Source organism: Rhizophagus irregularis, chromosome 15, assembly GCF_026210795.1.
Source record: "Rhizophagus irregularis chromosome 15, complete sequence".
NCBI classification, from domain to species: domain Eukaryota; kingdom Fungi; phylum Glomeromycota; class Glomeromycetes; order Glomerales; family Glomeraceae; genus Rhizophagus; species Rhizophagus irregularis.
In genome coordinates, this window is record NC_089443.1 from 990,834 (window position 1) to 1,016,392 (window position 25,559).

General features: G+C 26.9%; 6 protein-coding genes across 6 annotated transcripts; 5 read left to right on the forward strand and 1 right to left on the reverse strand.

Moving 5' to 3' along the window:
* Positions 1-393: 393 nt before the first annotated feature.
* OCT59_006976 (uncharacterized protein) lies at positions 394-5,157 on the forward strand (the record flags this gene model as incomplete). The annotated part of the gene is made up of 1 exon (XM_025329234.2): positions 394-5,157. One exon carries the CDS (start codon positions 394-396, stop codon positions 5,155-5,157), a length of 4,764 nt encoding a protein of 1,587 aa, XP_025187681.2.
* Positions 5,158-7,391: 2,234 nt separating this feature from the next.
* Positions 7,392-7,640, forward strand: OCT59_006977 (uncharacterized protein; the record flags this gene model as incomplete). Its single annotated transcript, XM_025309972.2, has 1 exon — positions 7,392-7,640. The coding sequence occupies one exon, from the start codon at positions 7,392-7,394 to the stop codon at positions 7,638-7,640; it is 249 nt and encodes an 82-aa protein (XP_025187682.2).
* Positions 7,641-10,745: 3,105 nt separating this feature from the next.
* On the forward strand, positions 10,746-11,545 carry OCT59_006978 (uncharacterized protein; the record flags this gene model as incomplete). The annotated part of the gene is made up of 4 exons (XM_066140123.1): positions 10,746-10,793; positions 11,276-11,295; positions 11,442-11,455; positions 11,523-11,545. The coding sequence occupies 4 exons, from the start codon at positions 10,746-10,748 to the stop codon at positions 11,543-11,545; spliced, it is 105 nt and encodes a 34-aa protein (XP_065998429.1).
* Positions 11,546-12,887: 1,342 nt separating this feature from the next.
* Positions 12,888-13,920, reverse strand: OCT59_006979 (uncharacterized protein; the record flags this gene model as incomplete). Its single annotated transcript, XM_066140199.1, has 2 exons — positions 12,888-12,973; positions 13,830-13,920. The coding sequence occupies 2 exons, from the start codon at positions 13,918-13,920 to the stop codon at positions 12,888-12,890; spliced, it is 177 nt and encodes a 58-aa protein (XP_065998430.1).
* Positions 13,921-14,465: 545 nt separating this feature from the next.
* Positions 14,466-19,421, forward strand: OCT59_006980 (uncharacterized protein; the record flags this gene model as incomplete). The annotated part of the gene is made up of 4 exons (XM_066140274.1): positions 14,466-16,399; positions 16,482-16,759; positions 16,846-18,153; positions 18,241-19,421. The coding sequence occupies 4 exons, from the start codon at positions 14,466-14,468 to the stop codon at positions 19,419-19,421; spliced, it is 4,701 nt and encodes a 1,566-aa protein (XP_065998431.1).
* A 3,273-nt stretch (positions 19,422-22,694) lies between these two features.
* On the forward strand, positions 22,695-24,828 carry OCT59_006981 (uncharacterized protein; the record flags this gene model as incomplete). The annotated part of the gene is made up of 6 exons (XM_025324161.1): positions 22,695-22,916; positions 22,988-23,051; positions 23,126-23,295; positions 23,361-23,880; positions 23,953-24,371; positions 24,445-24,828. The coding sequence occupies 6 exons, from the start codon at positions 22,695-22,697 to the stop codon at positions 24,826-24,828; spliced, it is 1,779 nt and encodes a 592-aa protein (XP_025187687.1).
* Positions 24,829-25,559: the final 731 nt, after the last annotated feature.

A 25,559-nucleotide genomic window follows, 5' to 3' on the forward strand; every position in this document is an offset into this window, starting at 1 on the left:
TTCTTTTAAATCCAAAAATGTAAATGTACAATGATCATCGTACACAATAGTCGCATCTGTAATACATTTAGACAATAAAAAAAAACAATGATACTATTATGGCAGCATTATTAGATTACTATTGTTGTAAGATCTACTTAGAATTATTTATTACACAAAAGATTATTGTACGTAATAATCGCATGAAGTCATGGCACACTTCTTATTATGGTTAGATTATTCATTGTTGACATAATTTCCCGCCGACAATGATACCGTCTGGTGATGCAATTTTAATGTAAACAATAAAATTGTTGGAATCTCATTTTATTTATCGTCATTATTTACAAATAATATTTGTTTGTTTTCCTCGTCCTAAAAACTATTTTATAAATACATACTAAAATATTTTATATGGAACATATAAAAAAAGCTAATATATTCCGGAATAGGGATCCAGTCGAGAGGGCTGCAATTCAAAAATTTTTAGCTATATTAAAATCGAAGAAATTGAAAGAAACGGAATTACTATCTAACCAACAAGCGTTATTCCAACAATTTAAGTTAAATCATGGATTATTCTTGAATGGTTGTAGGATAGAACCAAGTAAACAAGCTGTATTAATTGAAGGTGACAAATGGAATATTAATTTATATGAGGGTCAACCTTTTGTGTATACTTCCGTAAACGATCACACCTCTCATGTAAATTTATTGAGTTTTAATTCTGACGATGACGACGTTGAACTTGACGAATCTCTACAACCATCAGATTTATGTATTAATTTTCCCGTTATCGAAATTACTTATACTGCCGATTTATCAAAATCTTTTTCAAATTTTATAAATGACGATGAAGGAAAATTATACGGTCATCTACTTCCAAGAAAGATTTTAATTGGTGGAAAATTATTTATCCGTGACCTTAAATCGGCTACTTGTACACAAATCGACATTTTTAGCTCTTACTTAAATTGGGCATATGATTTAACAAAATCCAAAAAAGAAATTCCATTTGATAATTTATCCGCCTTGAATTTTTTTCCAAAAATATTAACACCAGACGGAACAAATTTGGACACTCATGAAAAATTATCCGATTGGATGAATAATTTATACCAAAATGATACGGTTGAAATAATTTCTTATAATAACCTCGTTCCAATTTCTCAATTAAAATTCGATAAAATATCATTTGTAGATGAAATACAACCTGGAGTTGCTAATTTTAAAGAGAAATTAACTTTAGAAAATTGGGTTAAAAATTCAAAATACGCAAGATGGGTTGAAGAATTTCAACTTCGAGGTTTAATAATTAATCAAAATTTGGAATTAAGAACTAGCAAGGAAAATGCTATTGATTTAATTAATATTCCTAATGTGGAATCAAGTGATAAATTTTATTTAAGAATAATGAAACCGACGACTATCTTAGAAGAAGTTTTAATACATAACAACATCTTTTTAGCTAATAGCGATGAAGATATAAGCTCTTTTCCGTTTATTAAAATATCGGATGGTCTAAGTCATGAAGATTATGCACATTTTCTGGTAAAGTGTGAACAATATGAAGTTCTGTTAACTATGGATAATATTAAACCTTCAGAAAAATTTAAACAAGCTGTAGAAAAAGCACTCGAAAATATGAAACCACTCATACGTTTGCAAGAAGTTTTTGACGAATATGGTCATCTTATTCCATTAAATATCGTATTAGGAAAATCTCTTAAAAATACAATAGAAAATTCACACTACATTTCGACAAAGATTAATTTAGAACCGCCAGTATTCGAATCTTTAAAATCACATTTAGCAGATTTCAGTATTCCGTGTCTTTTAACGCCAAAAGGAGATGATATTATTGAAGAAAATGGTTTATCTGAATGGGTTCAAAATATGAATAATGACTTAGAAATTATTGAATTTAATAATATAATTCCTTTATATGATATTCTTGAAGTAGATCAAAAGAAGAAAATAGATATAATTTTAAATAAAGAAAATAATTTTAAGATTATAATGACCGGAAGTATTGATTTAAAGGATACAAATATTACCAAGCAGATAATTGTAAGTATAGAACCATCATTAGAAAATAAAAATTACGAGGTTTTTGGATCAATTATCTCAAAATCTAACTCAAGATTGAAAGATATATTCGTTACATTTGGATCATATGAAATTAATAAATTTACTGCGACGATAAGTACTTCAAAGAATACAAGTATAAATATAAAGGAATGTTATATCATATGGATGATGATTGGAAATCCTTCAAAATTATCAGTATTTAGTCCGAATAATCGAAAAGTACAAGTTGATTGTATCAAGGAATCTATTAAATTACAACGAAACAATTCTTCCTATTCAATTAAAACTTCTCACCAGTTATCTCAAGGATATGATATCTCTTTTAATTGTTTTAAGCCTATAAATATTGAGCTAACCGGATGGTCAAAGAATTGTGTTTATTTGAATATTACAAATACAATGATGAATAATAGAAATGTTAAACCTGATATAGATAATGTTGAAATAGCTATTTGTGTTTTAAATTCAGGTCATGAAAAATCAAAGATTGATATTAGCGGAAAAAGGTATTCTATGGGATATATTTTAACTGAAAAAAATTATTTAGATTCTATATCAAACGCACAAAAATATTTAAGAAATACTTATCCAACAAAAAAAGAAAGAGAAAAAGTAACAAGGTTAATTATTAATAAGAAAAAGTTAGAATATCATTTGGATTTATCAGACTTTGTTAATTTAGAGAAATTAAATTGTTCTGAAAATGAATTAACTAGTCTAGATATTAGTAAAAATAAGCAGTTAACTGAGATTGATTGTTCTCAAAACAAATTAATTAGTTTAGATTTAAGTAATTGTTTAAATATTAAATTAGTCACAGCTAATTGCAATCAACTTAATGAATTGAAATTACCTGTTTCAAATGATTTAAAATTAGAATATTTAAATTTACTTGATAATTCATTTTCTCAAAATTTAGATTGTTTTAACCAGTTATTTAATTTAAAGGAATTACTTATAGGAAATATTGATGGAGATAGAATTCAACTAGGCATATATAACCAATTTCATGGTAGTTTGAAACCTTTAAAAAATTTAATTAAATTAGAGAGTTTAAGTATTAATAATACTGATATAGAATTTGGTTTGGAATTCTTACCTGATAGTATTAAAAATTTTCGATGCTTAGCAGATCAAAGAGCAGAAGCTAAAGTGAAAAAAATATATGAACAACTTGAGGAATATACATTGAGTCCTATTGAAGCTTTTCAAGGTAAATATAATTTGAAAGCATGGAGAAAAAATTGGAAATTAGTTAAAGAAAAGGAAGCGCTCCAAAATCAGTTTAAACAAGTTGAAGAGTTAACATCTAGCGCTAAACTTAAAGAATTTGAAAAAGAAGAAAGTAGTTTGATCGCAGAAGAGGAGGACTTGTTAGTAAAAAATAAGTCTCTGGAGCAAGAAAGGAAAAATTTGGAGCAAGAAACAGATGATTTGAAACAGCTGGTCAAGGAACTAAATGCCAAATTGGAACAGAAAGAGGTTGATTATCAGCAAGCCAAGCAGCAATTAGAAGAAAAAGAAGAAATGCTAAAATCCTTCACTGAGGAAAAGCTAGAAAATTTTACTACTGAAAAATTAATGGTAAAAGAAGAATTGAATAAAGAAATAAAAGTCTTAAAATATGAACTATTGATCAAAGAGAGGGATACAGAACAATCGAAAAAACATCTGGAAGAAATGAATAAGGAGTTAAAAATTAAAGAGGAAGAATGTGACAACTTGAGAAATAAATTAGATAATATTAAATCATCATTAACTGAAATAAAAAATAAAAAAGAAAAATTAAATGATCTTAAAAAAAAATTAGAGTACAAAAAAAATTTTTCTAAATCTGGTACATCTGGACTGAGAAAGCAAATGAATGATTTGAAAAGAGAAATACATTCGTTACAAAGTCAAGCAATAAAAGCTAGGGAAATAGAAAATGAACTTGAAGAGGTCAAGAGAAACAAGAATAGACTTCAAAATGAGAAAGTTCAACAACAAAGCATTGTGGAATATCTTCAGAAAGAACAGACAATTTTACGAGATAATATTAAAAACCTTGATACCAAATTAAGAGATAAAGTAGGTTTTATTAATAATCTTGAGCAACAAAGTAGTCAACAAATTGAGGAATTACAAAGTAAATTGGATGAAGAAATTAGAAAATATCAAATTTCACAAGAGATTAATACTTCCCTCAATGACGAATTAAAAAATAAAGAGAAAATTATTAAGGAATCGCAAAATAAGCTGAATGAAGAAACAAGAAAATATCAAGATTCTCTGGATAAATTAAAAAATAAAGAGGAACTTAATAAGGAATTAGAAAGTAAATTGGATGAAGAAATTAGAACATATCAATTTTCACAAGAGATTATTACTTTCCTCAATGACGAATTAAAAAATAAAGAGAAAATTATTGAGGAATCGCAAAATAAGCTGAATGATGAAACAAGAAAATATCAAGATTCTCTGGATAAATTAAAAAATAAAGAGGAACTTAATAAGGAATTAGAAAGTAAATTGGATGAAGAAATTAGAAAATATCAATTTTCACAAGAGATTATTACTTCCCTCAGTGACGAATTAAAAAATAAAGAGAAAATTATTAAGGAATCGCAAAATAAGCTGAATGAAGAAACAAGAAAATATCAAGATTCTCTGGACAAATTAAAAAATAAAGAGGAACTTAATAAGGAATTAGAAAGTAAATTGGATGAAGGAATCAGAAAATATCAAGTTTCACAAGAGATTATTACTTCCCTAAATAACGAATTAAAAAATAAAGAGAAAATTATTGAGAAATCGCAAAATAAGCTGAATGAAGAAATTAGAAAATATCAAGATTCTCTGGACAAATTAAAAAATAATGAGGAATTTATTAAGGAATTACAAATTAGATTGGATAAAGAAGTCAAAAAAGATCAAGCTTTCCAGAAGATTATTACTTCCCTCAATAGCGAATTAAAAAATAAAGAGAAAATTATTAAGGAATCGCAAAATAAGCTGAATGAAGAAATTGAGATTATTACTTCCTTCAATAGCGAATTAAAAAATAAAGAGAATATTATTGAGGAATTACTTTTCAGAAACTTTTAAAATCGAAACTATATCGTGACTATATCAAAACTTTATCATAGAACTTATCGTAAAGATTTAGTTGACCAAATCTTGATTATAAGTTTACGCGGATCAATATGTATATAGTTGATGCATATTAAAGAAATCATCACCTGATTTAACCAGATTTGTACAAAAATAGTATTGAAATCGAAAACATATAGTAAATGTATATTTAAATTATAGTAAATAAATATTAAAGTTGTAATAAATTTATTTTAAAAAGTTGAAAAATGTACTATAAACTTTATTTTATAAATCTTAAAATTTCTATTATAAGTCTAATCATACGCATTATTCTAATCTATAAATAAAACTAAATTGTTCAATATGCCCTTTTAACACTATTAATAACATTTTTTAAAGAAGTTTTAAAATTCTTGAAACTTACTAGAATTTTGGTATTCTTATGTATGTAGGGATCCATTCCTCTAAAATAATAAATAAATAAATAAAGGTTATTAAAATGTTTTTTAAAAGAAAGTTTTTAAAGTACTCCGGTTCCGGTAACAAAGGCGGAGCTGGTGTCTTATGAACAAAAATGTTATTGAAACATCTTTTCAAATTTAGCTTCAAATTTTATTTTAAAACTCGCATTCGTCCTTCATAATTCCATATAAATGAATAATATTATTATGAATAACCACTTCTCGTTGAAGTTTAAGCTAAAAAACAAATAAAATATTTAAATTAATATAATGAGTAAAAAATATCTCATCGAAAATAGTGGATGAGGGGCCGGATTCTTACAAAATTTTGAAAACTATCCAGGTTTGAAGGTTTCCTACAAAAAAACGGTATTAACACGTTTTTAAAAGAGTAAAAATTAGTTTCAAAATTGTTTTTGAAACTCACTTGGATTCTGGTATCTAGGCGAGGCCAGATTTCCTACAAAATTAACTGAAAGTTAATTGATGCATTTATTAAAAAAGCTTTTGAAGTCTTTCAAAAACATTACCTAAGGGATCAGTGTTCAAACTTCAGAGCTAGTTCCCTATAGATCTGAAGTAATAACCGTCATTCTAAAAAAAAAAAAAAAGAAATGTTAGTTTAGTATTGTTTCGTACTTTACTTTTGTTAAAAAAATAAATATATTGAAAAATGCACCTATTGAAATACTTAAATTCCATTCATTTTTAAGTCAAAACGAAGACAAAGCCTAAGAAAAAAGAAAAGAACAAAACAAATAAAAATCACCTTAATTTCGCAAAAAAGGTGCTAAAACCTAAAAAAGAAGTATTGATATCTAAAATAGAAAAGGAAAACAATTGTTAATAATGAAGACAAAAGGAAACAATAAAACAAAAATAAAATCAAAAGACCTACTTTTATTATTGAAAGAATCGGAAACCTAAAAAAGAAAATCCAAAAGAGCTGTCAAAATTTAAGATGCAAAAAAATAAAAGGTAAATGTTAATAACAAAGTCAAAGGAAATAAAAAAAGGACACCCATTTCTAGTGAACAATATACACTTACCCTATTTGCGGAACAAGATAGGAGGATGTGAAACAAAAAAATGTTCAACTTATCGCCCAAAAGAACTTGGATCGAGGGTGGTAAGAATCAGAAAATTCTAAAAGAAAAGAAAAACCAGAAAAAGCTTAGTAAAGTTCGTTAAAATAAAATCACTAAAGAAAAAAGTTTAAAAACTTACCAAAATTTCGCGTCCAAGTGGACTGAAAGAACCACTTAAAAAAAAAATAAAAAATAGGGATTTTTTCAACAGAAAGTATGAAAAAGTGAGAAGGGAGAAAGAAAAAAATGAAAGAAAAAGGAAAGGTAAAAGAGAAAAGAAAGGAAATATAAGAATAAAGAAAATGAAAAAAATGAAGACGAGAAGTGGTTTAAAAAAAGTTATTTTTATATTAACTAAATCGATTTATAATATCACGTGTATCACATGATACATAAGACCATTTTTCCTGATGTTAAAAATTTATCGTTAATAAAATAAATTGGCAGATTTACAAAGCCATCATGTACGGGAAGATATTAAGACCACATGGTTCTTCGTATATATTATTATACTTTAATAATGAAAATAAGATGATAGGAGTGATATACAAATCAGCAATGGAAGAAATAGGACAGATAAAGATCCAAAAAGAATTGTTTGGAAAAAATAATAAATACATTTTTAATGGACTGAAGAAAAAAAACTGTGCAGTGTCAACAATTACCATGTCATTACAACTGTCGATTGACATTTCGGATGGCGATGAGTTATATTTTTGACGTGACGGATTATATGGAGTTGGAGAAGAAGATGCCAGCGCCCACGCCTGCACTATCATCTTCAAATAAAACTGGAAGTAAGGAGAAAATTGATGAATTTACAAATTTAAACGAAGATTTCAGTAAAAGATTGCCGTTACAACCTTTACTATCAACAATATCAAAGAAAGACAAACTAAGTTTGGATGATTTGGACGAGGAGTTAGATAATAATAAGAAAAAATGAGAGAAAAGAAAGAACAATCACATGGTAGTGTGGAATCGGAATAAAATACTGGTATAAAATAATTAGATTGCAAGTTATTAGTTGATAAAATTAATATAAAATACACAAAGTATTAGTATTCTCATTCAAGACAAAAATTTATTAACTTTTTCAAATAGTTTTAGTATCTTATAGCAAATTGTATTTTATTTTATTTTTCTTATTTGGGCGATATAGGCATAGTTTCGAGTCTAGACTGTTTAGTTATAGGGTTATTCAATTTTTCATTATTTACCTCTATATTTCGACAATCTATGTTAACATGATTTACTTAAATAAAGAAATGCGTTACTAAATTAAAAAATAAATAAATAAATATCGTTAAATAATATTTAATGCATCTAATAAATATCTTGGATTAATTTTCGCTGCTAATTCCCGATGCTATTCACCATCTATTTACTATCTTTTAACATGTTATCGTCAATGATTTCACGAAATCATCTGACACTACATTGTCACGTGTTAGATACTGAACCGTTGTGATTTGGTGGCGACATCTCACGAGTTTCTGCAAAGGCTGTTCTCCTTCGATACTTCGATTTAAATATTTTTGTGTGCATATCATAATATTCTCTTAATCTCCTTTATACATAATTACTAACTCTTTTCTTACCTTTATTCCATAACCAATCTTATCAAATTTTGATTCAGCAAAAGCTTCTCTGGCTATCCTTTATATAATTCAAATGCTTTGATTTTTTTCAGTCCTAATTTCATATATAAAAAATTTTAATAGTTTATTTATGTGTTATTATTGTCAAAAAATAAAATAGTATGTTATTTTAATGAAATTCCTTTTCGTATAGCATCTTCGTAAAATAATAACAATACGTATTCGGTTAATATATAATTTAATGAATACAGTATGATGCATATCTGGTGTCTGAGCTGTCTAGCATCCTAAAAAAAATAAATAAATCATTATTATTATATATTCTTATTAAATTTCAATAAAGCAAATAAAATTCTAAACTGTATTATATATTATTTTATGATATAGCATTCTAATAGTATGATAGTTCGTCAAACAAACAAATTTTGGTCTTTCACATAAGATGGCTGAAGTATCCAATACTCCCAAGAATATAATTGAATAATTACCTACAATATTAATATGAATCATAATTATAAGCGAATATGAAATCGGATGTTGACATACTTGACATAGTACTTACTCTTATGGTAAATTAAGACCTTTAATCTAGTTTATTCATTTTTTTTTATTAAAAGAGCTTTGGATATTTGAATACGGTGAGAAAAATTAATAGTTTACTACTTATCGGAAAATATCCTTTTATTATTTGATAAGGATACGATTCAAACAAATGATCTTATTTTTTTGCGATTATCTACGAAGGAAAAGTATATAATAACACGTGTATCTTGTGCGTAAGTCGATTATGCGAATCAGATCAGAGTTCGTGAAGGAACTTGGCTAATCCATTAATAATAAATTTTTGACTTGGTCTTTAGACCATAAAATCATTTTATTCACTATATTTATCGAAAAATCATTGTGTTACAAATAGAGAATATATAATAAAACTGTTTATTGTTTTTGAATTATTATGAGAAGGCGTATAACTTTATTTATCTAGCAGTAAAAAAGTGATGTCCAGAATTGTTTTGAAAAGTCCAATTTAGTTAATAGAGGAATTCCTATACAAGGGGGAACTTTACTGACGCGCAAAAAATTTTTTTTTTAAATTTTTTTTTTTTTTTGAGTAATTTATTATTTGATCCAGATCATATTATAATAAGAAATATTTTCAGAATTTCCAACTGATATTTTTAATTTTCCTAAACTTTCTACTAACAGAATAAGATTTTTTTATAATTCGATCATTATTTGACTTAAGTTCAAACAACTTTTATCAACATTCCTCAGCAATTTCAGTCCAATTTGCAATTACTAACTTCTTTCTTAATTCCATTAAAAGTCATGGTCCCATTATTATATTTCGATAGATGGATTGTTGTATAAGAAAAATAAAGAAAGCCCTGCTCGACTTTTACGTGTATTAAAGACATCTATAATCTAATTACGTGATTTATTCCTTTTTTTTTTGTTAAGTTATTGAATGACTTTATTAAGTGACTTGTAAACCTACAAAAATGACAATACAAGATTGACCATCCGCTGGCAAATGTGGAACATTAACATAAATTTAAAATCTAAAATGAAAAAAGAAAATAAACCTAAAAACACTCTCCAAATTCTTGTATCAAAATTCTATATATCAACTAATTCACATACACGAAAGGTATCGCAATCAATCATTTCCAATCAGACTGAGTATTGTTTTAAATATAATATATATTATTTTCATCAATAATTTCATTTAAAGTTAATTCTTTAAGTACTATTTCGGCAAACCCATTATAGCCAATATTATCATTAATGTTATTTTCATGATAATTTTTTTTGAAAACAATGGGTTTCAACAGTAAATTTAAATTTATCTTGACGAACTATCATATTGATTCATAAGTTATCCGTAATTTAAACAGACTATGAGGCATTATAATTTTAGTTATATCTGATAATAACGTTGTAATCTGTAGGTTAGACATTCTGTAGGTTAGGGTTTTTTTTTTAAAAAAAAAACTGAAAAGTTCGAGATAATGATGCCTCCAAAATTGAGCGTCCTCACGGTTTGGCTTGAGTTTGAGCCAGCCAATCAACGATTTCAGGTCAGATGATTTGTCACACAATTGCGTTTAATCGATATAAATTAAAAAATTTTCACAATTCCAATAATAATTGGCTTCGAGAATATATTTGGTGTTGGAGGATTTGGTAATGTTTATCGAGCTAACTGGAAATGTTTAAATACCGTTGTTGCATTAAAATCTTTGATAATATTATGAAGTCGTTAATGAGGTATTTATTGTTATCCCACAGAACGCTGTTTTATTACATTTTAATTATTACCACTTATTAATAGTTAGCTAAATATATATTTATTTTTTTGTAGATAAAATTAATGCATAGAATTAATTTTCACGAAAATATCAAATTAGATTTTAATATTAAGCCACAATTTGCAATTCAAATTGCTGATGCTGTCTCATGTATACATCAAAAAAGATATTACTCATAATAATCTCGTAAAGTATTTTATTTATTTTGATTTTTTTTTAATTAGTTCAGTATATTAACCTTTAATTAATATTTCTAGCATTCTAATAATATATTGGTCCATCAAAATAATGCCATATTAACAGTCTTTGGTCTTTCATCAAATCCTGTCAAGGACGTGTTTTTGAATTGTATTTTATATTGATTCGCGACGTTTTAAGAGCAATAAACGACAATAATAATTATATAGAAAATGAGAAATCAGATGTGTGTAGTGTTGGTGTGCTCCTATGGGAAATGTCATCTGGACGACAACCATTTGAATCTTACGATAATATTCATGATGAAGTAGTATTAACATTATTACTAATGTTAAATGGAAAAGTTAAACTTCAATTTTGATACACCAGCTGATTACATTATTAATATACAAGTATGAAATATTTTATTATTTTGTGATTAACGTTTGTTTTGCTTTTTATTTAAATATTAATTTTAAAAATTTTAAAAGATAATCAAAAGATTCGACAAGTTTTCTGAATTAAACTAGTTAATTTGAATACTTCAGAATTGGTAGAAAAATGTGAGGGTGAAGCTTGTGATAAAGCGCATTGGGCGAAACGAAAAATGTGTAGCGTCGAAATTATTTAATTTAAAAGATGATGCTATTACTAAAGAAATTCTACACGAGGTAAGTAACTAAGAGTATTTGTATTTTATTCGAAATTAAGAATAATTTGACATAACATTCATTATAGACAAAATTACATCGGGAAATTGACTATAATAATCTGATGATAAAATTGTTCGGGATAACTAAGATAATTCAGGTAAATTATTTTTAAAAAAAAGTTTGGAAATATTACAGTACACACAATTGTTAGCTGGATAGATACGAATTAGCTCTTCAATTATCAAATATTTGCATGAAAGAGAAATGATTTACATCAAACAGTATACCTATACAACAGAATTCCGTAAGATTATCATTTATCAGATTCTGGGTTAAAGTATAAACATATCGTCGAACTTTTTTAAATTCGATACAATTCTTTAATCTTGATAACTCGTGGATCAGTAATCAGTATAATGAAAAGTCGCTGGATGCACTTGAAGGCAAATAGAAAAATTTGATAGAATAAGAAAAGCGATACTACTTATAGCTTTAGAGCGCTATTTGGGCTATCAATCATAATTGGTCAGAGGTAAATCGTATCGCGAGTTAAAAATATTAAAAATATTCGTAAGTGATGAATTTAAGTGATGAATTTAATGTATATGATAGAATAAATTTAAAGGATAAATAGTATAAAAACAAATTTTATTATTTTTTTTTTAAAAAAAAATTGTTTTAAAACAAAAAAAAATAAAAATATAATAATAAAATTTCATTTATTTAAATAAATAATTTTTAATTTGATTACCAAATTTCGAAATGGTAAAGAAATTTTTAGCATAGATATAAAACACTCTTTACACATCACTTCAACAAACCTATTGCGACTCCTTCAGTTAATTCCACACAGTTATTCTTCGAACAACAGCTTCTTTTTGTTGGATTGGCCGTACAAATTCTATTATTGATTCGCGATCTTCATGTATTTCATCCTGAAACATTTCCATATATCAATAGTTAATAATTTAACGCAAAAGATATCTGCACGATAGTAAATATCATTGATCTTGCAACAGAAGTGATGGATAAACATGATGCACTTTTACCTTTTTCAATTTGACCCATTATAGCACAAGCCTCCTTATCAAGCAAATATAGAAGAGGGAAGGGGAACTTATGAATTTTCTCAATAATATCATTACCCATATCATAAGCAGGTAGTTTCTTCGTACAAAACACAGGTAGAATGCTGAACAATTGTCGATTGGTGAATTTGATCAGCGTTGTTCAACAGATAGAAATTAACATACACTTCAGTCGGATATCAATAAGTTTATCGCTTAATAGAATAAACGATTAATTTGGCTGAATCATATGCCACAGTTAGAAGATTTAAACATATCGGCTTGCGTTGAAGTGGTTGGTTTAAATCATCAATAAATGTTCTACCACCAATTAAAACTCTTCTATGAATAAACGACCATTTGTTTTACATAATGTTCCTCCATCAGTTCAGAAATGATTTTGACAAATCAGCGGTATAAGTAATTTCAGCATCAGGAAAATTGATGCATATATCTGATGGTTCTAAAGCTTCGTTAATTTAAATCCCATTATTATTAGAATTAAAACTTAATAAATTTTGTTGTGAGATCCAATCATTTAAAAAGTATACACTTATATATAAACTTACAATCAATATACCATCTCCAAAAGTACGCTCGCTTACTGGTTATACCATTCCCGTGATTTAGCTTAAGATTTTGAATTATTTGTCGTGATACCAGTAAAGTATTAACAATCTCTTGAGTATCCAACACTCTAAATAAATAAGTAAAAAATATTATTTTATTCATTGCCGCGTCTGTTGATACTTTTTGTGGGTAGTACATCTATATAAATTGGTATCACCATTACCAATGAATCAAAAACGTAGTCATTACTTACTTGAATAAAGATCAGAATATCCATCAAGTGCTCCTTCTATTACTTCAGTTAATCCTTGCGCAATTCTCTCGGCCAAAAATGAATCAAATCCTTATACCGGCAAAAAGTTTTGACCCGATAAACAATTACCAAAGTAACGCTCTAATACTGTATACATCGCTTTTCTTTAACTTTTCCAATCGCTTATCCTTTCCTGATGAATTTATTCCTTCCAAATTTTTTCCTATAATACCAAATATTTCTGGATCGATACAAAGAATTGTATTAAATTTATTCAATGAAATTTGGCCAGCATTCCTAGTCTACCTAACCCAAAGTCCGCATAGTTTGATCGAATTTTGATGAACAAATTTGAATGAAATCTTTGTGTACAATTTCCGTATTTATCTTCCAGATTCGCTTCCAAATAATTACGAAGTGTGTTTCCTGCTTATCAATAAATATTCTTTATCTAAAAATTTTAAAGTCATTTTTTAATAATTTTAAAAAATGTCTGCACAACACCCCAGGAACACGTCAAGTATGCTATAAGATTGACTATTATATAATACACGGTCTTCAACTAAGCCGCGTTCCGTAGTAACTTCAAACATAAAAAAAAAATATCTACCTGAATCGTTTTTTAGTTATTCCGTAAACTTTTATCAACATATCGTTAAAGTTAACTTCGTTATATAGTATTATCTAAAATAGAATATTTTTTTAGTACAGGCGAAATTTGATTCACGTTTCTTCTTCAGACACGAACTTCGCTTCAACACTAAGCAATTTCCAATTTGTTTTCAATTCGTCCTATGCACATTGCCAACTAACCCACCGCCTATCTCTTCCACTTTATTAAATTCTTAACACATTGTTCTAGTGCATCAGTAATGATGTAGAAATATATGAAATCTATTTTTGGCGTGAAAGGAACAATAAATAAATGTTGTATCACCGCAGAACTTGTTGTTCCGGTCTTTCTTGATATTATACCGACATAATTCTGGTCAAAATTAGCATAATTCGGGCTGGAGGGCATTTTTTTCAGGGGGTGTTCATTTTAGTATGCTACAGCGTAACAATTATAAATTTTGTGTCCGAATTTATTTATTTACTTGGTTTTTTTTTTTAAAAAAAAAATATATTATTGTCAGTCATGGCTTTTGCCTTTAGAAGTTATTTTAGTTATTTTTCTAAAAAGGTTAGTAATGTTGTGGTGGTACGTATAGACCAAAAAGCGTCGCAACCATGTAATATTGTTCATTTTAATCTTTTGGATGACTTATCAAAAGTGCGACTACAACTCGAAAAAAGAGAAATGATCGATTCTACATTATCATTTGCAAGAAAGTTTATTGAAAATGGTAATAGTAAATTTGCAGAAATAGAGTTTGAGGATGAAGAGGATATTCTTTTAGATAAAATCGTGCATCAAAGTGAAGAAAGTGAAGATACTTTCATTTTAAATTTGATGACATGTTCAAGATTTAATTGGAAGATTCTGAACAAATTACATAAATTAGATTACGGACGTACCATGACTTCTGATGGAATTAAGAGAGCAGATAAGAGAGCGTTTGAAATGAAAAATTGTATATTGGAAATTGGTAATAAAGAATGCGAAACAGGAATATTCACATCTGAGTCAAGTGAAGATTTGATGATGGATAAAAATTTATTTTTTAATACTGATATTAATATACGGTATTTCGTGAAGTTGGGAATAGGGGTGTCATTCGGAACGTCAAAAAGTAAAGAATCTTGCGTTGAAACTAATTACTATTATCGTTTTATAAAGTATGGTAAAGCATCATTGAAATTGAAATATGAGCATTTAGAACCAACACCGGAATTTATTAAAGTAATTGAAAATGCCATAAGTTCTGAAGATCCTGCCGAACAATTTAAGCAAATTCTTAAAGATTTCGGTCAATTTATTCCAACCGACGTTATTTTAGGTGGAAGAGTTCATTATGATGATTTTACGAAATCAGTTAACGAATTTAGTAGAAATATAAATATAGGAGATCTGAAAGGAGAATTAGGTAAAGGTTCTACTAATTCAGAAGAAAATTCAAATAATTATAGTCGTAGATATACAAAAGTAATTGGAGGCGAGCAACCTGATAATATTGAAAATTTAGATATAGGAAATTGGGTTAGTTCATTAAATAAGAGTTATGAAAATTGGGATTGTATAGAATTTCGCGATCCGATTATTATTTTTCAGCTTTTACCTGAAAATTTGCGTAAACGAATCATTAAGTCTGTTGGAATGAAGATTCATTATTTAACTACTGAAAATCATAATTGTGTTTTGGAAGAAGTTAGAAAGCCAATACAATATAATTTGAATATACCATCTCACGTCAAAAATATTATTAAAGACAAAGATACAGATTGTAAAATTTTTGCAACCGTTACGGATATAATGAAATCAAAGAATGACTTTTTTACTTGTCAAATCCTTTGTCCATCAAATGGAAAACCACCGAGTCTTATAATTCATCGTGTACAAAGCTCGTTTAACATCTTTAAAAAGCGTGAATGTAAATTAAAAATTAGGTGGATGGTAATCGGATATTATAGAGATTTAAATTTTGATTTTAATACTCGATTCAAGGTCCAGAAAAATGATTTTAATGCACCAGATACAGATAATCTAATTGAATATAATTCAAAAGTCCCAATTTGTTTAGGAACTCCTGTATTAAACGAATATCCTAAAAATGAATCTCTTATTATCGGATATTATTATTATGTTCAAGAAGAGATGAATAAAATTAAGGCATGCACATTCGCTTATTGTTTAGAGGAACGACGTCTACTTTTAAATTTGCCTAAATTTACATTTTATACACTTATAATTACAAATTATCATAACAATGGTATTTGTGATTTAATTACGCTTAGAAAAAAAGGATATAGTAATTTTAATAGTGAATCACCAAAATTTGTTAGCATATATTCTGCAGAACAAACTGATTGTGTTTTTTTGAAACAAAGAAATGGGCAAATTAAAATTAAGAAAATTGGTAATGATAAAACAAATTTATCATATAAGTGTGCAATCTTTGATCCATATACCAGGTATTTGTTATTATTCTTGTTTTAATTTTTCATATAATTAAATTATATTAAGTATATATATGTATATTTTTTTCAAAAAAAGGGAGGATTCGATTCATGAACAAAGTAAGTTAGATAAAAGAACCACAAAATATGATTCTCTAGATAAAATTGCTGCCTTCGATAACCACCAGTTGGAAGATAAAGATGATATTATTAATAAACTCCAGCAACAAACTGAGAAACTAGAGAGAAAACTGAATGAAGAAACCAGAAAGTATCAAGTTTCCCAAGACAAGTTAGACGTGGGAAAAAGTAGTAAGTTAAACGAAGAAAAAAGTGAGTTAAACGAAGAAAAAAGTGAGTTAAACGAAGAAAAAAGTGAGTTAAACGAAGAAAAAAGAAAAAAAAAAAAAAAAAAAAAAAAAAAAAAAAAAAAAAAAAAAAAAAAAGTGAGTTAAACGAAGAAAAAAGTGAGTTAAACGAAGAAAAAAGTGAGTTAAACGAAGAAAAAAGTGAGTTAAACGAAGAAAAAAGTGAGTTAGACGAAGAAACAATAAAACATCAAGATTCTATAGAAAATTTTACCGCTCTCAATGACCAATTAATAACTAAAGATATTAATAAATTTCGGCAACAAACCGAGAAACTAGAGAGACAATTGAATGAAGAAACCGGAAAGTATCAAGTTTTTCGGGATAAATTTACATCCTTTAATAACAAATTAAAAGATAAAAAAGTAACAGAAAATGAAGATAATTTTGCTCAAGAAATCGAAAAAAATGAAAATGAAATTGAGACATTTAAACGGTATGAAAAATCAGCTAAACAAGATGATAGTGACGCACAAAATTATTTAGGATATTTTTATGAAAATGATTTAGGAGTACAAAAAGATTTAGAAAAAGCTTTTTATTGGTATCAAAGATCAGCAGAAAATGGAAATAAACTTGCACACTATAATCTAATTTCATATTATTTAAATGGACGGAATATTGATGAAAAATTAGTTAAACAAGAAAATGATAAAATGCAATATATATTAGGGTATTTTTATGAAATAAAGAAAGATTCAGAAAAATCATTTTATTGGTATCTAAAATCAGCAGAAAATGGTAATAAGTTTGCACAATATAATTTAGGTTTGTATTATCAAAATGGATGGGGAATTGAAAAGGATGAAATTAAGGCATTTATATGGTATGAAAAATCAGCTAAACAAGATAATAGTGATGCACAAAATTATTTAGGATTTCTTTATAAAAATGGTATAAATATACAAAAAGATTTAGAAAAATCTTTTTTTTGGTATCAAAAATCAGCAATAAATGGTAATAAGATTGCACAATATAATTTAGGTAATTTTTATCAATATGGATGGGGAATTGAAAAGGATGAAATTGAAGCACAGAAATGGTATAAAAAATTAGCTGGACAACATAACAAATTTTTTGTTAAAAATGAGGAATTATTACAAAATATAAATGCAGAAAATAAAGAAACTATAATTAATGATATTACTAATGATAATCCTTTTAATAATATTCAATTTAATGAACCTATCATCAATACAAACTGTGAAATTGATTCAATATTTATTACAGTAAAAGCAACCATTTCTCCCGGAATTTCTGATACTTCATATATTGAAGTAGAAAAGTTGCAAAAATTACTTATTAATCGAAAAGATGATATTGATCATATATTAGAATTGCAACCCGTGTATACCATAGGAATTGACTTCCAAAAAAATTCTACCAGACCATGCATTGCCTGTTAGGTTGCTAAACCACTTGATATTACAGTTTTGGAATGTCTTGAAACTATATTTGAAAATCAGTTTAATATTATATATAAAATAGTAACGCCTTTAAATGAGGACAATAACCAGAATTTAAATAACAGTAAAGAATTTGATGATAATAGTTTGACTAGTTACTATAATGAAGAAAATTTAGAAGAGGAAAATCGTAATAAAAATAATTATGGTAATAGTAGTGGCAGTGGTAGTAATAATGATCATAATAGTAACAATAATAATGGTAACAATAATAATAGCAGCAATAGTAATAATAGTAATAATAGTAAAAGTGGTGACGGTAGTAATAATAATAGTGGTGACGGTAGTAATAATAATAATGGTGGTGGAGGTGATGGTGGTGGTGGTAGTAATGGGAATGATATTAATAGGAGTATCCGAATTTCATCTAGAGTAATAGCAGAAGTTGATCCAAAGCCTCGTCAAGATTTTAGAATTGGTGTTAAGCTTTGGGCAAATTATGAAGATACTCTAAAATATAATATTGATGTGAATGCTTGCGGAATTGGAGAATTGCTAAATAATAAATGTCCATCACTTAATAAGATAGGTTTTGGTTATATACTTCAATCTATTAAAGTTCAAGTTTCCCCATTACCTAATGATGGAGGTGACTTGTTTGACTTAGAAAGATGTTCACAGCCAACACAATTGAATCAAAATGTTGAATTTTTAGTAGGTAGTGAAATGAATATTAATGGAAACATTGGAATATCAAGAACGGATATTACAGGTGGATATAAAAAGAATAATAATACTAAATATTTTTCACGCGAATGGGAATTTAACTACAAAGGTCCTATTGATAAAGGAGAGTATTGGTTATATGAACGTAACAAAAATCTTGATAAAAAAGATAGTACTTATGCTCCTGGAGTACATTCTGGCGAGTGGTTTGTTAAAGATGGGATGCATGGATTTTGCATTACTATTACTCAGGTATTACGTTATGAGATCACTCATTGGTGGCATAAAATCCCTCTAAATATGAAAACTTCGTTGCAAAAGTTTCCTATGATGGCTCACAATCTTGAAGTAACTTTTAATGACCTCAACGACTTTAATAACAAATTCAAAAAGCTAATAAAATCAACAACGTATGATACTGATGGCGATATCATCAATACTGTTGGCAGCATTGAAATGGAAAATAAAGTTAAAACATCAAAAATTGAGAATTTGAATGAGATTGGGAAGATTGAACGTTCATTGCGTTCAGTTTAAATCAATGAAATTATCATATGTATGTATTATTGAACAATAGTATTTTATTATTTATTATTTACCGTGTATTTATAAGTTTTTACTCAACACTGATTATAGAGTATACACAAATCTTTTCTTTTTACATAAAATAAATCAATCTATAATTTAGTTAAATATGTTTTCAAGGATATCACGTAAACACTATTTGCGATTTTTTTATTATTTATATGATTGTTTTTAGTAACCAGATTGGAAGCGAACAAATTTTGATTCTGAAAAATTTGCCAATAATATGCAATTGTTCATCTTTGATTTAGTTATGTGCAAAACCATATAATAATGAAATATTCTGCTGAAAACTTACTATATTAATATTGTTCTTGGTAAAGTCAAATTTAAAAAGATCGCACATTTACTAATTTATTACATTGAAAAAAAGTAAATTTTACAGTACAGCGATCTTTGATAATAATTCTTGTTTATAAATAAAACTCGGAATTAACTTTTTTTTTGTCAATATTGTCATTAAACTTCATGAATAGTATCGAAATAAATACAATAAAAGTATTGATTGGATTGATAAATATTGCGTTTATAAATATTTCAGTAATAATAAAGAAATCGGATTCGGAAGAAAAGTGTTTCGTGCAAATTGAGAAATTTACATCTAGCACTTAAGCCTTTTGGTAAGTTTTTTAACCCGCACTTGAACTCAAGTACATTTCCTATTTCTCATTAATTATATAAAAAATACCAGTTATTTTAAAATTTACAAATTGTATAGATTTCAAAGCTTTTTCTGATTTTTTTTTTGCACCATCCGCCACTTTTGTTGCGCAAATTTCGGTCATTGAAAGGTTTTTTTAATCTTATTCTATTTCAGTTGATAACGATGTCCTAAGTTATATTGACCGAAATTTCTTCTGTTGCAGAGTTAAATAAAACATCAAAATTCGTCTTTCTTTTCTTACTACACATTTATAACAACAATCAAATTGTTTTATGGTAATTCTACTTATAATATAATTCATTGCAACTGATAAAATCAAGGTACAACATTCAATGAATATCTTTGGTTAAATAGCTAGAGTTATCCTTTCTAAAATTTTTCGCGAAGCTTGAAGAATATTAAACCTTATCTCCAAGTGCGTATAATGTTTCTACTAAAAAAATAATAAGTAAAATAAAAAATCAATCATACTTTTATAAACTTTCTACTAAGCAATTTCAATTTTTCAAAGATGAAATAAAAAGAGTTTTTACTATTCGTCTTTTTTTTTTGATTCAAATTTATAACTTCTCATAATTTATTTTGAAATAGATTTATATCCATTATCTTGATTTTCAAATCCAATTTAACTTTCAGTTTTGTTTATTAAATTAAAGTTTACTATTAATAATAGTCTATCATAAAGTAAAAAACTTTATTTTTGATTTTTTTTCAGTCCAAAAATAATTGGGATGTGACTGGTATGGTATACAATGAATCAAAACAATCAGGTAAATTAGTGAAATCCTGTCCGTCACTATTACTATAACACAAGATCCAAAAACAAAAAATTTTAGATAGGATTGCAGAACATGGAATTCACGTAATTATTTAGACACAAATTATAATAAATTAAGTTGGAATACTAAGTCTTTGCGATTTATGGCATATTTCATAACTATATAAACCTGTCAGTTTATAATGAATTCATAAATATGTATATGGTGTCTATATTATAATACTCCTGAAATTTAAATTATACCAAAGCTGCCGATATTTGTAGTTTTAATTATAATCAAATAGAATTTAAAAAAGCAAAATTGAAGCAGAAGAAATTAAATCAACAAAATATCTGATTGGTTTAAGTTTATATAAAACATGTTCAGAGCTAGGTTGCCAACTTTAATAATCTTCCAGAATTAATGAATTCTGATGATTATTACAAATGATATGATTATATAATGAGCGAGATATATTCAGATATGTTACATTAAGAATATTCAACATAAATAAATAATTACTAGGAAATGGATGTCATTATAAAATCCGAATGACAAAAATTCCCAAAGATGAAAACTCCATCATAAAGTTAAAGACAAAAAGTAAATTATTTTTTTTCCAGTATTTCAAAAAGAATACCAGAAACTAATGGTTCTTCCCAAAACTCAATATGATGATAAATATTTCATTATTCTTATTATTCTTGCAGTATTAACTACAAATGCCATTGTATCCTAAATCAGAATATTGCTGGAGGACTATTTTTACACAGAATATATAAATGTACAGGTCAGCAATACTTACTTAAAATTTGTAAGACGACGATACAGGAGTCTCATAATTCCTTGGACAATGAATTAAAGATTTAAATTTGAAACCATTCACATGATCAATGAACAAGCATTTAAACCTCAAATTTGATTTGGTCAGTATTCTCTTATTTAGTTCATGATTCAAAAAGTTAGTTTACGTTTGGTACGAGTGTTCTTGTCATATGATTGCGCCGTTCATATTTTGCAGCAAAATTCTCTCTACTGGTTTCGGATGAGCATGTTGACTCCATCATTTTATTACGTGTAGTAGATCATTACCATGAAAATATAATAAATTGCTCTTACGTTTTGATGAAATAATAATGATAAAAATACATTTTAATCAGTAAAATAATAAAACTTCAGTTGCCAATATTTCGATATTAATTTTAAAATAATGTGTCATGAGGGTAAAAATACCTTTGTGGTGCAACTTATAAATAATTGGTATTGAAGAGTAAAGTTCTTAGAGATCGACATTAGCAACATACTTAAATGTTGACATTTTATTACAAAAAAAGAGTTATTCCAACTAAGAAAAGCTAGTAAGAAATTGATAGATTTTAAAAAAAAATCCTGGCTGAAAATAGCGTTATTAAAAAATCAGAAAATTTCTTACTAGTTTACACGTACATTTGGAGTATCACGTGACCTTATTTAAAATTTTTATAAAAAAAATTTTAATACACCTCACGTACAGATTAAAAGTTATATCCAGAAATTTTAATTCCTTTTAGCCTTACAATTGATTTATTATATAAGCGAGGTAAATATTTATAAGAAAAACTGGGTTCAAAGTTAAAGAATTTAAACTTATGTAGGGAGTACACTGTTGATCAAATGCAGAATTGAAGTGGATTGGCAATATGCATAGTTACAACAATTCCAATTATGCATAATATGGCGCTAAAAAAAAATTTTTTTCTTTTTTTTTCTTTTTTCTTTTTTTTTTAATAAATATAATTTCTCTATTACCACTGAAATGTCAAAATGACTTCTGTAAAAGGATGGTTTGAGGAAAAGATAAAGAATGGGTACATTCGTCATTTTGAATATAATGAATTTGACGAAATCGTCGGCATTGGTAAAGGAAGTTTCGGTGAAGTGTTTCGAGCAAATTTGGCTAATACAGGATTATTGGTCGCACTAAAAATCATAATTAGTAAAAGTCAATATGAATCTGATGAGGTTAATGATGATATAATCAAGGAGGTACAAATCATATTAGCTTGGTAAATACATACAAATAAATTAATTTCGGTTTACCATTTTTTTTTTTTTAGTTAGAACTCCTTCGCGAGGTTGATTATCATCCAAGAATCAATCGTTGTCTTGGAATAACAAAAGGTATATGATGTTAAGATTTTTTAAAAATTTTACTTGTACAGTCAATCTAAATTATTCATATTTAAAATTAATAGATCCTAAGAATTATATTTTGGTATTGGAATATGCTAATGAAGAAAATTTAAGAACATATTTGAAAAAAAATTTTACTTCTTTGAAATGGACAGATAAAATTCAAATGGCATTGGATATTACTAGTGGATTGAAATTTTTACATGCTAAAGGAATAATCCATAGAGACTTGGTAAAGAAGTATTTTTGATTTGTTTTTGATGATAATTTTAATAAATATTGTCAATCATTTTGTAGCACTCAAAAAATATATTAGTGAATGATAGAAAATTATTAATTGCAGACCTTGGATTATCTAAAAAGTTGGCAGAAACAACAACTCAGTCAATGGGTAATCATTGTGGGATGGATGAATATATTGATCCACAATGTTTTAAGGATAGGAAGTATAAAAAAAATAAAAAGTCTGATATCTATAGTTTAGGTGTTTTATTATGGGAAATTTCAAGCGGACGTCCTCCTTTTTCTGAAAGTTCACGAAATTTAATTACCCATTACATTACTAAGGGTGATAGAGAAGATCCAATTGAAGGTACACCTCTAAAGTACCAACAACTTTATCAAGAATGCTGGGATGAAAACCCAGAATCAAGGCCCGATATTGAAAAAGTACGTGAAATTCTAAGTAAATTATGTACTGAAGATTCCTTTGATCTACAATCTCCACAACCTAATATAAACAATATTGATGACAAAAGTAAGTCAAAAGTTGACGATGATGACGATTTATATATTCATTCTGATCTAAATTCAAGAAGTAAGCTTAATATATTTAATAATAATGATTTTTATTAACAATAATTTAATTGAACAATCAATATTTCAATAGTTCCACTTGAAGTAATTGAAAATATTTCAAATATTTTTGAAGAAGTCGACAAAGTAGTAGAAGCTGCTGAACATTATAAACGAACTTGTAAAATATTAAAAAAGCGAGTTAATGCTGCAGAACTAGCCGTACGAGATCTTAAAAGAAATATAGAAGATAGAAAAGAATTATTTAATAGTAACAATTATTCATACTTACGAAATTTATTTGATACTATAACACGAATTAAAAAATTTATATCAGAAATTTCTCAAATGGAATCTTTGATAAAATATATTAAAGAGAAAAATATTGAGGATACTTTTAAGGAATTATGTGAAGAATTTGATAGTTGTATTAAATTATTGTCTTTTTCTATTGACGTTAAAATTGCTGATGAACTTGAACAATTAAAAGCCGATCAAGATGATTTAACTAAGGTAAGATTAACAAATTGGGGTTTATTATACATTATATGGGTATAAAAATTAATTATTGTTTTAATATTTATAGTATATACATATTAGTGAGGGTCAACCTGATCAAAGCGATCATAGCTCTCGTGCAAATTTATCGAGTTTAGATTCTGATGATAACGACGTTAGACTTGACGAATCTCTTCGACCATCAGATATATGCATTAATTTTCCAGTCGCTGAAATTACTTTTACTGCTGATTTACCAGAATCTTTTTCAAACTTTATGAATAATGATGAAGGAAAATTATATGAAACGCTTGGTCATCTATTTCCAATAAGGATTTTAATTGGTGATAAAATTCAGGAAAACAACTTAAGTGAACTTAAAGAGGAGCTTATAAATGAATCAATTGAAAAATGTAAAAAGGAAATAAGTTTGATACATGATCTTAATAGAAAATTGATGGATAATATTTAGAAAAACAAAGAAATTCTATTCTAACCAATGACAATTCTGCTACTGAAGAACTTGAGAAAATTAGACGGAAATTAATTGATGTTTATGAATTAACTGAAGAAAAATTCAAGAAATTTTAGATAACAGTCAGAAATCACTAAATCTAAATTAGAAATACAACTTTATTCCTTGATGTAGTACTCTTCAATTTATCATTATATGTATTTAATAAATGTACTTTTTTAGATGTAATTCTATAAGATTTTGCGCTTATTTCTGTCTGATATTAGTGAAATTATTATTTATCTCATTTATTTATTTATTAGAAAAGTGCTTTAATAGTAAAGAATTATTATTTGTCTTTTTAAATCCATTTGTGGAATCATATGATGAAAACACCAGGAATTCTTTTGTAGTCAAGTTACTTGGTTTGCCAAAACAACAATTTTCCATTAGCTAAACTACAATTTAGTTAGTTAAGTTTCCACTACGTCATCATTATTTATTACAAGATTAAAGACACGATATTATTGTGTAACTACACCCCGTTGCGGTTGATGGTTAGAAGCGGCAGTTTAATATTTTTTTATTTTTTATTTTTTTAATTCTTTTTTTTTCGTATTCCAATAAATATAACTTTTCCGAAATAATATTATAAATGAAATAATTGAATGGTTTAAGTGGATCGAAGAAGCTGTTTCTAAAAAGAATATTAAACATTTTACGAGAATAAACATTTTATAAAAATATTC